General features: G+C 40.2%; 1 protein-coding gene across 4 annotated transcripts in view; it reads right to left on the bottom strand.

The window, feature by feature from the left end:
• Irf2 (interferon regulatory factor 2) overlaps positions 1-13,853 on the bottom strand; it is a 93,042-nt gene that overhangs the window by 41,985 nt on the left and 37,204 nt on the right. For all 4 annotated transcript variants that reach the window (XM_045140990.1, XM_004666387.2, XM_045140981.1 and 1 more), the window contains exon 2: positions 6,707-6,799. In XM_045140990.1, coding sequence (XP_044996925.1) covers positions 6,707-6,793 — 87 coding nt within the window. In that variant the 5' untranslated portion in view covers positions 6,794-6,799. The remainder of the gene's footprint in view (positions 1-6,706; positions 6,800-13,853) is intronic.

Raw genomic sequence — 13,853 nt, 5'->3', positions numbered from 1 at the left:
TCAAACTGCTTAGAAGGAGCTACCTTTTTACCTATCCTCCTTCACAATGGATATTACTCCACTGTATTTTACATATTCCCTGGATATTATTGCATGTTTTGGGTGCTCAGAAAAGGAAGCACTGACACATGCAACCACATGGACGAACTTTCTTTTCTTTGCATTCTTTCTTTTTTTTTTTTTGAGGTAGGGTCTCACTCTGGTCCAGGTTGACCTGGAATTCACTATGTAGTCTCAGGGTGGCCTCAAACACATGGGGATCCTCCTACCTCTGCCTCCTGAGTGCCACCACACCTGGCTCACATGGATAAACTTTGAAAAGATTGTGCTGAAAAAATATCAAATGATCCAATTTCTATGAAATGTCCAAAAAAAGAAAAGTTACACAGACAGAAAACACCTTAGTGGTTTTCAAGAGCTAGGGAGGCACAAAATGGGCAGTCACTGCTTAATGATGGTATTTCCTTGTTATAGGGAGGGACAAATTCTTGGAGATGGTGGTGATGCTGTCACAACACTAAGACTGTACTGAAGAGTCTGAAATAAAGTGGTAATTTTTTTAAAACTGCATTTAATTTTTAATTTGTTTTTCATATTGCAGGAAAGAGATTGCTAAAAAAAAAAATGTATCCCATACCTTTCAGTGAGTTCTTGGCCAAGGAAGTCCCTAATGCCCCAAAACATTACAGGTTATTGCCCAGGCTCTTGGTTTCCCACCAGGAATAGATGATAAGACCCTATTGCTGAAGACGCCACATGCCTGGGCTGCAAGGACACTGAAAACCTCCTCCCTATAGACCATCTGATAGAAAGCTTAAAAAAAGTTGCATCGCATGCAGTCCTATGGAAGACAGAAGCCATCAGTGATGAAAATAGTTGACACGGCATGCCTCAACATGTGAGCCAACATGTGCAATAGTGGCATGTCTGTTATGGGGGAAACCATCTGCTCTCTAATTGGACTGGAGGCCCACTCTATGGAAGGGAATACATGCCTGGCACTGAAAACCTAATCAAAAGCCTATGGTAGGGGAAGTCATGAGCCTTGGGAATTTAACACTTGCTCTTGACTGGCTAAATGCATACATTATGCTCACCAAACTTCCCTGTAAGCACTTTATTTAACATTCATGCCCATATGTTAATGTTACTTTCACTTTTGGTTAGAGAAGCTTCTCTTTTCAGATAGCACTGACCACTGAAAAGAAGTGACGGAGAAGTGTCCAGCACAGAAACATCTCTATCATACCTTCCAGGGCTCAGCGTCCATTGTGGAAGAGGTGGCAGAAAGAATGTAAGAACCAAAGGAAGGTTAGAACTGCTTACAATGCAGTCATCCAGACAGAAATCAGCCTCAACATCTATGACCTCACAGTGCCTAGTATTACCTTCACAAAACCCTCATAATAGGAGGAAAATATAATGACAGCAAAATAAAAGAGGGACTAGTGGAGAGAGGAAGGGGATATGATGGAATATGGACTTATGAAGGGGAAAGTGGAGGAGGGGAAGGAATTATCATGGTTTATTGTCTGTAAGTATGGAAGCTGTCAATAAAAAAATAAATATAAGAGTATAAAAAAAGTTCAAGAAAAAACAAAGTATTTTATAATTAAAAGAGATTTTGACAAGCATTCTGCTCATAGTTGTGCTCCAAGGGACAGTATTGCTAGGCTTCTGTGTAGACCCTGTGGCACCTACAGAGCCTTCGTGGCTCGGGATCCCTCTGTTGTCGGTCTTGCACACAGGACTACATTTATTCAAGAATGGAAAGAGAGTATGCACCACAGTTCTTTCATGTGTAAATATGAACAGGACCCCTGCCCAGCTGAGGGGAGAAGGCATGAATGTTACTTGAGTTCAGAAAATCATCTGAGATTCTTTTGAGCACTGTGGAACACACATAGCTTGGTGTCCCAGATCCTGTTATCTTCTTCCTCATTATTCCCTAAATACTGGTAACATATTTCAATGCTCACTGTATTTGGATTCCTTAAACTAAACAGATAAATAGCCTGATATTTGCACAAAAACAACACTGTTTCAAAGGGAAGACAAGGGAAAGATCTAGTACTGCCTGAAGACCATTTTACTGGGAAGTAGCCAAGGTAGGGGCACAGGTGGATTTCTAATATGAATCCAAACACTAACAGTAGGAATGACACAGTACTGTAAGAGAAATGATGGACCTAAAAGTGACCTCATCATTCCTAAATAAATGCCCAGGAAATTACAAGAAAGCAATTAAAGAAATGCAGGACTAACTTGGACTCATTCACAGGTCAATGGCAAAAAATGTAAATTACTATTTAGTCAGGAGAGGATTTTAGAGCCATAAAACCAAACACAACCTGAAGGTTTTCTTTGGATTCTAATTTGAATAAATCAACTATAAAAGAATATTTTAGGAATACTCATTGCATATAACAATGAATGGGGCCATGATGATCTGAGTTGTATTGGGACTGCTCAATGGTTAAAGGTGCTTGCTTACAAAGCCTACCAACCTGGATTTGATTCCTCAGTATCTACTCTGCTTTTCCTAGATGCATAAAATGGCACGTGTGCCTGGTGTTTGCAATGGTAAGAGATCCTGGAGAGCCCATGCATACACACAAGGTGAGGAGGTAGGCAGGAGAGAGGAAGAAATAGCAAGAAATTATGTGGGCCTTCTGGCAAGGGAATTTGCCCTCCTAATCACTCTAATCATTAGATTATTTGGCCTACTACATAATGCTCATAATAAAAATGTCATGATCTAAACCAAAACCTCATTTTTAAGCTGCATATCATGATCATTCTGTTTTACCAAACATCCTCACTGTCCCTTTGAATTCCTCCGGTGTGGTTAAATACCATTCCATTGCCACTTGTCTTCACATTTGTTAGAAATGGGAAAAGAAGACAAATTAAGGTAGTAATTAATCACCAATTTGTTTCTTTCTAAGAATATACTACATTGGATAGACACTGCATTGAGAAGAGACAGGACAATGGCCAATCTACTAGATTTACATTTCATAATCTTTGATTTTGGTTTCTCTGAGACAGAGTTTTGCTATGCAGCACATGCTAGACTCAAACTCTCAGCAGTCCCCAGTGATGAAATTACAGAAGTGCTCTACCATGTCTGGCCAAGTTTGAAAATCTTAACTAACACACAGCTATCAATTTGCTCCTCTTGGAGCATTTTATCTTCATTTATGGATGCACAGGACACTCTTAGGGAGTGCTTTCTTCTTACCAAGCACTAGGCCTATTACTGAGTGGACAGTAACTATCAAGGCAGCCATGCACTGTACATGGGGCCTCTGGCCTGGAACAGTATTCAAAATGCATGCTGAAGACTATGGTCTGGATATGGTTTGAGTGTGCCCTCCAAAGCTTCTATGGTCTCCAGTGTGGAGGTCCTAAAGTGGAACTTTTAGGTGGTAGGGTCTACAGGAGGGTAATTTGGTCATAGGCTTATGTGGCAGTTTGAATAGATGGCCCCCAATATACTCAGTGTTTCATTAGTGTATAGTTCACATCTGCAGCCACCTGGCTGGAGGTAGTGCCACTGGGCAGATCTTAAGGTGTGGTGGTAGGTTTGAGACATCTATTTAAAGGTATGCAAAGTCTTCCTAGATGGAGTTCCTGAAGTGTGCTGTGCTGTGTGGCTTTTTTTTTTTTTTTCTCTCACTGTGTTTGTTCCTGTAAAGTCAAGCCAGCTTCTTCTGCCATTATGGAACTTCCCCTGGATCTGCAAGCTTCAATAAATCCCTTCCTCCATACCTGTGCCTGGTCTGGAAGTTCATCTCAGTGAACCTAAAGCTGTCTGCTACAGCTTGTCCATAATTGGTGGTGTCTAGGGGGAATAGATCGAGTCAGTGGATTAATTCCCTCAACAGGCTTGCTGTTATTAAAATATTTTTTTTTAAATAAAAGCAGGCCAGGCCCCTCCGAGGTCTCTTTCTTCTGGTTTCCCGCCATCTTATAAAGCAGCCATGATAGGACCCAAGTTCCATGCTGTGTGGGAGTTTCAATCACATGTATTTTGAGTCATGTTATGCTGTCTAAGATATTTTATTATAGAAACATAATGAGGACCAAGATACCAACTAAAGCATAAAAGTCCCAAGGACACTGTCTATTTTCTTACAGTCATAATACCTTCAGTGGGAAAAGAGATTTTGGAATGACCTCAAAGCACTCAGGCCACAAGGTAGCCTAGCTTATTCTGAGAGGCAGAGGTAGCTGTCAGCCAATGGCATGTTCCCCTTCCATTAGCTGGGGTCATACCACACTCTAGCAGAGGAGCCTGGGATGACAAGGAAGTCCCCTTCCCTTTGCTGTTCTTCCCCAGGAAGGGAATTCTTAACCAAGAAACAGATGAAGAAAGCCCAGTAGGGAAGTCCACCTAGGAAAGCTAAGAGATTGTACAAAGAAAAATCAGTTCTTGCCTTCTGGTTGAAGATCAGAAAAACATGGACATGGCTAGTGAACAGAGCACAGTGGTAAAGCACTTTCCTAACATGCAACACCCTGGGTTTGAACCCCAGTATATGAGAGAAAATAGAGAACTGGATTGTACAAAGAGGGGTCCCTTTTCCATTAAAGTCCCACTCAAGAAATAGCCCCTAAAAAGTCCATTCATTTCCTACAAATTACCACATACTAGGTGACTTTAAAAAAAAAAAACATTATTCTAGCATTGTTCTAGCAGCCAGAAGTCAAAAATAAAGGTGTAGGGTTTTATTCCTTTCAAAAATGCTAGGACATTCTTTTGGGTCCAGATTACTGTTGTCTACCCTTCGATGCCCTGTATGTACTTGCTGAAAAGAAAACTGATAAATTAAATTAAAAAAAAATGCTAGGCGTTTTTACTGACTCTTCCAGCTTCTGGTGGCTCCAGGAGTTCCTTGGCTTATGGCTGCACCACTCCATGCTCTGGCTGCTTCTCATGTATGTGTGGTGGGCGGGGGGCTTGAGTGTTTGGTTGTCTCTTCTAAAGACACCTGTCACTGGACAAATAATCCAGACTATTTCATTTTCAAGTCCTTAAGTACATTTACAAAAACTCTTTGTCCAAATAAGGTCCCATTCACTGGTTCCAGAGGTTAGGGCAAGGCCTTATCTTTGAGGGTAGAGTGCCACTGGTCAGCTTCCTATAGGGAACAGTTGACTATAACCCAATCAAGTGTTCTATCAGTACAGAAGACATGGTGATGCTATGTTCTCCACACACAGATGCAAAAGTAGACATTCTGGGTTTTAGAAAAGGAAAAGGCTGACTGGAGAAATGGCTCAGTGGCTAAAGGTAATTGCTTGAAAAAGAAGAGGCAGAAATAAACCACTTGTTTTTCTTCAGAATTGAGAACTATCTGCTGTAATCTAGCAATATAAATCCAAACAGGTGATGTTATTTTCTTCTTCAAAACAAAATCTATCTAACTTTGCTGTGGCTCAGTTTCCTTGTTCTTAAATGGACAATGACAGCACTTTCCCAGAGTGGGGATTATGTGAATTGATGTGTAGAATTCCTCACTTAGAATAAGTGACTAAGCAATTGGTAAATGCTAGCTGTCATTATTATTATATATTGCCCTGTGTCTCTCTGTACCACTTCCCTGGAAAAATATTGTTTGCCATAAAACCTTAAGATATGCAATAGAAGATGAAATAAGCACATAGCTTACTTATTTCTATTTACTCTGTACCCCATTTTGTTTCAGAAAGTACTCAAACAGATATTCAATTAGAGTAAGATTAAACTGTAAAAAAATGGATGAGGGAAGAGTAACAAAACTGAGATCCAAAAGATATCTGAACTGGTAAAATGAAGCTAGAAGTTTAAAAAAAAAAATCCTGCAATATCTTTTTCACTCATTAAAAGCAGGCCACAATCTGCACTCTTGCTTTAAGCTCTTGCACCTGGTACAAAGATAAAGCCTGACCCATTAAATTATTCACCATGTACTTAAGGAAGGGGGATAGGGTAGAGAAGAAACAAGAAAACTGCAATGGTTCCTGGTAGTATGAAAGAACCTTCTCCCATGGCCCTCTTTAAAGAAAGCATAATAAACTGTATTTAGTTTATCTTCTAGATTATAACTATATTTTATAGACTTTATAAAAATGCACATCTCTTCCTGATTTATCCCAAGGAGCTAGGATTAATTGAGTTTTGAAGTTAATAAATCAAGGCTATGTGTGTTTGTGTGTGTGTGTCTGGGAGAAGTGTAAATGATAACTAATTTGGGGGACAGGTAGTCATGCAAGCAGGGTTTCACATAAAGAGAAGCCTATTAATGAAAAATGCAAAAGTTCTTTGCATTGAAAAAAACCTTTACAAAAATTAACATGCTCCATTCCAAATAAATAACCATGGAGTTCTCATGTCCTTTAAGCCTAGAAAGCCAGAAGCAGCAAGAAAGGGATATAGAGAAGGGAGCGTCTGCTCTAATGAAGCCATGGCAAACAGCTTCGTAAAGTCATCCAAAATACCAAAGGTGAGATATACCTGTTAAAGAGAGGTAACAAGTTGCCAAAAATAAAACATTTCTAATATCACAACTTAATGTTTTATGATCACTATTAGCTGGTTGGTTTTTGTTATGAAGGAATTTTAAATTCTGAACACAATGAACCATTTTTCTTTTGGTGGTCCATATGAGCATGCTCAGCAAGGACTCCCTCCCCACTCCAACACACCCACACAGCCTACCTTGTTAAGCCACTTTAGCCCTGGTATTGTATTTGAGTTTATCTGTTCCTCCAGCCATGGGCGCATTCGCATCCTTTCCACCGGCATGGTACCCTTTGGGAAAAGAGAAATACAACATTAGATATTTCTATTGTTGATGGCCCTGTCTACACTACTAAGTTGTACATCCCCATATGACCCTTCCCTCTTCTTGCTTTCCTCAGTGTCAGGGGCTAAGTATACTGAAGGCCATTGCTCTCTCTTCCCATTAATGACCTGTCCTTATTTTCCCTGCTTATCCTTTCCCAGTGGGTGGCTAGCCATTATCTGAGCTAGCTTTCAGCTGAGAAGACCTACAGACAGAGTCGGCGAAACACACAGCTAGATAGAACACTCAAGCATCTTCTAGGACCTTTGCCTCAAGCCAACCTTTACCCTCTCCTATCTCAGCTGTGCTTACAGCAGAACCTTTCATACATTCAGAAGACAAGTATATTATAATACCTGATGTATTATCTTTCCAAAAGCTAAGCATGACCAGAGCAAAGCAATTATCTGGGAAAGTTATGATAACTAACTCATTCCTTTGGTATATCTAGGGTATATAAATGCTTTGAATACTAATACTGGCACTTAATGCAAAAGAATCAAATTTGATTCCCCCAAAGTTTTTCACCAACTAGTCATTCTCTCTGGACTTACTCTACATATCATCAGAGTTACCCAGCACCTCTCTCTTCACCTTTGCTTCTGTGTTTATCCTAATGCAATCTTATATGCACATCCTCAAGCCCTTCTCTTCAGTACCAACCTCCCCCTGTGATCAAACAACATGCCTTTTTCATTGCTCACTTTCCCTTTGAAAATTACTTGCATGGTCTGCATATTTTCTCCACTCCTTTCAATGACAGGCTTTCCTTTGCCCACCTAAACATAGCCACAGTGGGATCACACATGAAACAGTTTCCAACTCTCTATCCTTCATCTTCATCCTATGTATGCCTGAATTTAGTATAATCTGACATCTGAAAGCAAAGTTGCTATTGGCTCAGGACTCCACTCTTCAGGACTTTATAGATAATGTGTCATAATCCTCTTTTCAAATTCTGGCTCTTGTTTCTATAACTCATTTCTTCCAAAAGTAAGTTCTGAAAATTCTATTCAGATGAATACAGCCTGAGATGATCCATAGCTCACAAATCTCTCTTCCAGCTTACTAAACTCTCCCCTATGTCCTGTCTCCAGCTAGTGCCAAGAGAGCAAGCATCACTCCATGAATCACCAGGGGCCTCACCTTTGTCCATCCACGCCACCTGCCTTTCCTCTGTGCCCCTCTCACAGTTCTGGTGCACTAACTGCTTCAGACACCTGCTCCTATTGACATCAAGCACTCTACTTTACTTTTCCTGACTTTGGCAATCCTTATCTCTCCTCCAAGAAGCAGCCTCTACCATTCTTCTCCCACAAGGTCATCCCAGACCACTCCAAACTGAAGTAACCCTTCTTCCACCTTCAACGCCTACACTGCTTACAGCTGTTATAAGTCATCTTATCTCTTACTATACCTATAAACTTTTCAGCTGTGCATACTCTCTTTCCACGCAAACTGTAAATTCTTCTGAGGATAAACTTTCACTCCTCAAATATAACGTTTATTTCCCACAAAGCCCAAGTGTGTAGAAACACAGGAAATGATCAATACAAGGACTATGAAAGTTAGGAAGTTTAATGCAGGCAGAGCTGCCACTGGAGGATGGCCCCACCCCACCACCCTTTGAGATAGCACCTGGAACCTTAGAGACATTACAAAAGACATAAGACATGGATGGCCACGGGTGGGGGGGGGTGTCCCCATAACAGCTTCTTTTCATGGATCTCAAATTGTTTCATTCATTCATTCATTCATTCATCTACTAACTATTCAAAGATCTTGAATTAAGAATTAGTTTCCAGGAACGAGATAAGATGAAGAATTCTTTGACACCATTTTGATTCCCAGTCTTACAGGACCCAGGAAAGAAAATTCCCAACATGAAGAATCCTATTTCTAGGTGGAAAGGATTCACTAAAGAGCTCTACGGTGCTAGACAATGTGTTCACAGAAGATCACATTGTGACCACTACCAGGGCTCTGTCCTGCAAGGTGATGACCACAATCTAGCCAGATCATCCCTCAGAGGAAGAAGTCAAGGCATGGGAGGGGTGGCAAGGATAAAGCAAAAGAAGGAACAGTTACAGTAGCCATGAGAGACAGAATCAGAATTGGGCTCTTCTCAGGAGACAGCTTATGTGCAAAAGTGCTGCTGGGGTGACTAAATTCAGTGACATGGAAACATAAGAGCCACATGTGAGTGCCCCTGCTTCTGGTACAAAATCACAATAATTTTTCCTTCCATATATTTTTCACAAATAACCTATTTGAAAAAATAATAATTACTTGACATATTTCAAAAAAAAAGTGCTCTCTCATTAAAACTATAGTCTCTGAGAACAGATCATAGTTCATCTATTTTCTTTCCAAATTCTGTACCTGGGAATTCTCCTGTTAACTAAAATTTATTTGTAATTGGAAAATCAATAATAGTGCTTTCATGGTCATTGCAGACATGTACAAAGAGAAAAAAAATGCAAGATACCTGATATAAATGTGCCTAGCTGGATTCAAAGCAACACTTAACGTTCTTAATGCCACTCTCCTACTGAAAACTAAAGTGCTTTTCATGGTCTACTTAGTATGGTATTTTTCACACCTTTATGCTTTTTGATGCTCATCTTGTCATTTAAAATGCTCCTAAGAGTAGTGCTGAAGACCTGTCCTGTTTGTACAGCTCAAGAACTCTATGAGGTGTTTTATGAAGAATATGCATGGAGACACGCCTCCCACAGGCACAAGTTGTATAAATGTTGTGTACAGTGGCTATGAGTTCAGGATTGATCAATCAACATTATTAAATAAGGTATTTTGAATAAGGTATCTTTAAATAAAAAACACACAAAACAGTGATATTTGTATCAGTTGATAAAGATGTGACCAGGGGCTCACTGGAATCTAATGTCACTGTAAGAAGAGGAATTGTGAACACAGACATACAAAGAATGTTGTGGTGGTTTGTTTCAGGTGTCCCCCATAAACTTAGGTGTTCTGAATGCTAGGTTCCCAGCTGATGGAGATTTGGAAATTAAAGCCTCCTGGAGACAAAGTATTGTTGGGGGTGGGCTTATCGGCATTATAGTCACCTTCCCCTTGCCAGTGTTTGGTATACTTTCCTGTTGCTGTTGGCCACCTGATACTAGCCAGGAGGTGATATCCACCCTTTGCTCATGCGACTGTTTTCCCCTGCCATCATGGAGCTTCCTTTCAAGTCTGTAAGCTAAAATAAACCTTTTTTCCCCACCAGCTGCTCTTGTTCAGGTGATTTCTGCCAGCAATGCAAACTGACTGCAGCAAATGTCATGTTTAGATAGACACTAAGAGCAGAAAATCACATATAGATAGAAGTGGAAGTTTTAATGAATCTGTCCCAAGCCAGGTAGTATGTGGGGCTTCCTGAGGCTGGAAGAGACAATGATAGGTCTTCTACTAGAACCTTCAGAGATAGAACAGCCTTATTAACACCTTGATTTTTAGACTTCTAGAAGAGCTGCGAAAGAACTCAGTTTTGTGGTACTTTGTTATAGCAATCCCACGAAACTAACAGCAAAAGAGAACAATACAAAAGCCTTTAAGGAGAAGGACCAGCTACCAGGCAGAAGTCAGCAACAGGGTGAATGTTAGGCTGACCCTGTAGGTTCCTGGAAAGCCATTTGTTCACATCCTAATATTGAAGAGAAAACTGAGGGAGTTAAGCAAAATGAATGGTATGATCAGTTTTGTCAATGGTTAAAAATAAGACCTGGGCTGAGGAGATGATCAGTGGTTAAACACACATGCTTGAAAAGTCTGCCAGCCTAGGTTTGGTTCCCCAGTACCCATGTAAAGCCAGACACACAAAGTGGCACATCCATCTGGAGTTCATTTGAAGCAGCAAGAAGTCCTTATGTACCCATAAACTCATATTTCTCATGTGCATGTACATGTGTGGAAATAAAATAAATATATGCTTTTTAAAAGTAAGACCTCATAATGAAATATAGGCCACAGCTTCATCAACTTTCATTCGGACCTCAATTTCAATTCCATAGTTTTAGATAATCTGCTCCTGGGTCCCTGGACCACTCACTGAGAAGCCAGGATCTAGCCATATGCTCTTAAATGTTTAGATATGAATGTCCTAGATAATCTGTGGCATCCTACATAGACTGACTATTCTAGATTAGTCTGTCAGTCTGTCAGATTTCCCTGTACCAACTCAACACTGATCTGTTCTCTAGACAAAATACTCTTGTTAATGGATTGTATGGCCTGTCCCTCAAAGGTTCAATGCTAAAAATCTGGTCCTAAGTGGGTTGTTGTGATGATGGAACTTTAACAGATAAGTTCTACTATAAAGTAAACTAGGCTGTGAAGGTGTCACCCTTATGAACATATTACTGCTGCCTCTTGGGAGTAAGTTGGTCAAGTCCTATTAGATTGATTTGTTCCTGTGAGAATGGGTTGTTTATAAGTGAGTCTGGCACCTCCTAAAATTCCCACTTCCAAACATACTCCAATAGTGTGATGTCATCTGCCAGGAGGTCTTTACCACAGCTGAAGATGCTATAGCCCTGCCCTTGAATGCCACAGTACAAACTTAAACCTTTTCTTCAAAATCCCACTCAGTAGTTTTTTTTTAATAGCAACAAAAATGGATGAAGACATATAAATAGACATTTTAAAAACTTAAGAATTTTCTAAAGTTTACTTTTAGGGATAGAAGGATGGCTTAGTGGTTAAGGCGTTTACCTACAAAGCCAAAGGACTCAGGTTCAATTCCCCAAGACCCACATAAGACAGATGTACAAGGTGGCACATGCATCTAGAGTTCATTTGCAGTGGCTAGAGGCCCTGGCATGCCCATTCTCTCCCTCCCTCCCTCCCTCCCTCCCTCTCTCTTTCTCTCTCTCTCTCTCTCTCTCTCTCTCTCTTTCTGACTCTCTCAAATAAATAAATAAAAACTTTTTTTTTTTAAGTGGTTTTCTGAGGTAGGGTTTCACTCTAGCCCAGGCTGACCTGAAATTCACTATGGAATCTCAGGGTGGCCTCGAACTCACAGCGATCCTCCTACCTCTGCCTCCAGAGTGCTGGGATTAAAGGTGTGCGCCACCAGGCCCGGCTATTTTTATCTTTTTGTTTCACACTTTATACTAAAAGTGTAGTGAAATATTCATACACTGGACTGGAAGAAGAAAGTATCTAGGAATCATTCTTTTTTCTCTTTTCCTTAAGAAGTCAGTTAGCTCATATTCTGGTAGAAGGACTCTACTATATGTAACAGCTATACCAAAAAAAAAAAAAAAGTGATGAAATTGTCCTTGGTTTTATAATTATCTACAAAAGAAGGCTAAAATTCTCCAATAACATAATATGTGAGGATTTTCTTTTAATTATTTATTTATGAATGAGAGAGAGAATGGGCACACCAGGGCCTCAAGCCACAGCAAACTCCAGACACATGTGCCACCATGCGCATCTAGCTTACGTGGGTACTGGGACATGCACCTGGGTCCTTAAGCTTTGCACGCAAGCACCTTAAGGTGCTAACCTGTATCTCCAGCCCCAATACATGTGAGGACTTTTTGTCATCACCACCATCAAATAAACTCTCTTCAATCTCCAGTCCCACCTTCTGAGAAAACATCACAGCTGCATCACTTATACACTCTATCATCCCATATGCCTGAGCATCAACAAAGCCCTGGGTTTCCAGGACTACACTGGTCAATCCTGTCCCTACCCACACAAGGGACCAAACCAATGCCCAGGAGGAAGGATTGCTGGTCCACACAATTTGGTAAACTCTTAAATAAGGGCTAGTATGAATTACAGATGAACTCCCCCCACCCCTGTTCTTTAGGAAAAAGTTTGTGTGTGCGTGCGTGCGTGCATGCATGCGTGTGTGTGTGTTTATGAATGCATAAGCCAGAAGAGAACCTCAGGTGGTCTTAGCAATTTTCTGTTCTCTCCTATCCCCATCGCCCCCCCCCCCCAAACTCCACATCCTGGAGTTACAGATGTACATGACAACATGTAGGTTTTTCTTTTGTTGTTTTGTTTTCTTTTTTTTTCCTTTTCTTTTTACATGAATTGTGGAGAGTTGAACTAACAGTCTCCAGCCAGAGAGGTCTTCATACTTAAGTGGCAAGCATTCTTAACCATTGAACAATCTCCCCAGCTTTTCCTCCCATTTTTTGAAACAGTATGTTTCCATGTCGCCCAGGATGTTCTCATGATCTTCCTATCTCAGCCTCCCATTACTGGGATTTCAGAAATGTATCACTATACCTGTCTATAAGTAGACTTTCAAGAAAAATATATATAACAAGTATTTTTTTAGAGTAGGGGAAACTCTTACATGAACTTCATTTATTTCAGGTTTTACTTCAAATTTTTAATAGCTAGGACATCCCCATTGATACACAATACAGCTAACTTGTTTTTGCATGAAGGTATCACCTCTTCTTCATTTAATACCTTGTCCTCATCCCAACACGTGAAGTGTGTAGTAAATTGCTAGTAATCTTGTCACATAACACAGAACAAAAAGGTTGTGGTTTACTCTTGATCTGTCATAACTATGAGATGAATGTGCACCCTTGATTCTTTCTGTAAAGAAAAGCAAAGGATAAATTCTAAATTGTGCCTACCAACCATTGTTTTCACTAAATAATGAAAACAGAATCTATTTCCAGAGTTAAAAGAGTGGGATGTCATAAACAGAGGGTTAGGCACTGAGGGCAAAAAGACATGATGCCAACTTGCCATATATTTTCTAGTTCCTATTATTAAAGGTCAAGGTGACACATTATTCTTTTTGTACATCAAGTTACACAGGCCATATGAAATATGAATGGAGTTGGAGAAGGCAGAAAAAAGGGAAATAATTTTTTAATATTTAATTTAATTTATTTATTTATTTGGCAGAGAGAGAATGGGCATGGCAGGTCCTCCAGCCACTAAAAACAAACTCCAGACACCTGTATCCCCTTGTGCATCTGGCTAATGTGGGTCCTGGTGAATCGAACCTGGGTC

The sequence above is a fragment of the Jaculus jaculus genome, chromosome 1 (assembly GCF_020740685.1).
Source record: "Jaculus jaculus isolate mJacJac1 chromosome 1, mJacJac1.mat.Y.cur, whole genome shotgun sequence".
Taxonomy (NCBI): Eukaryota; Metazoa; Chordata; class Mammalia; order Rodentia; family Dipodidae; genus Jaculus; species Jaculus jaculus.
Note: the sequence above shows the minus strand (reverse complement) of the source record. Positions and strands in the feature narration are given on the sequence as shown.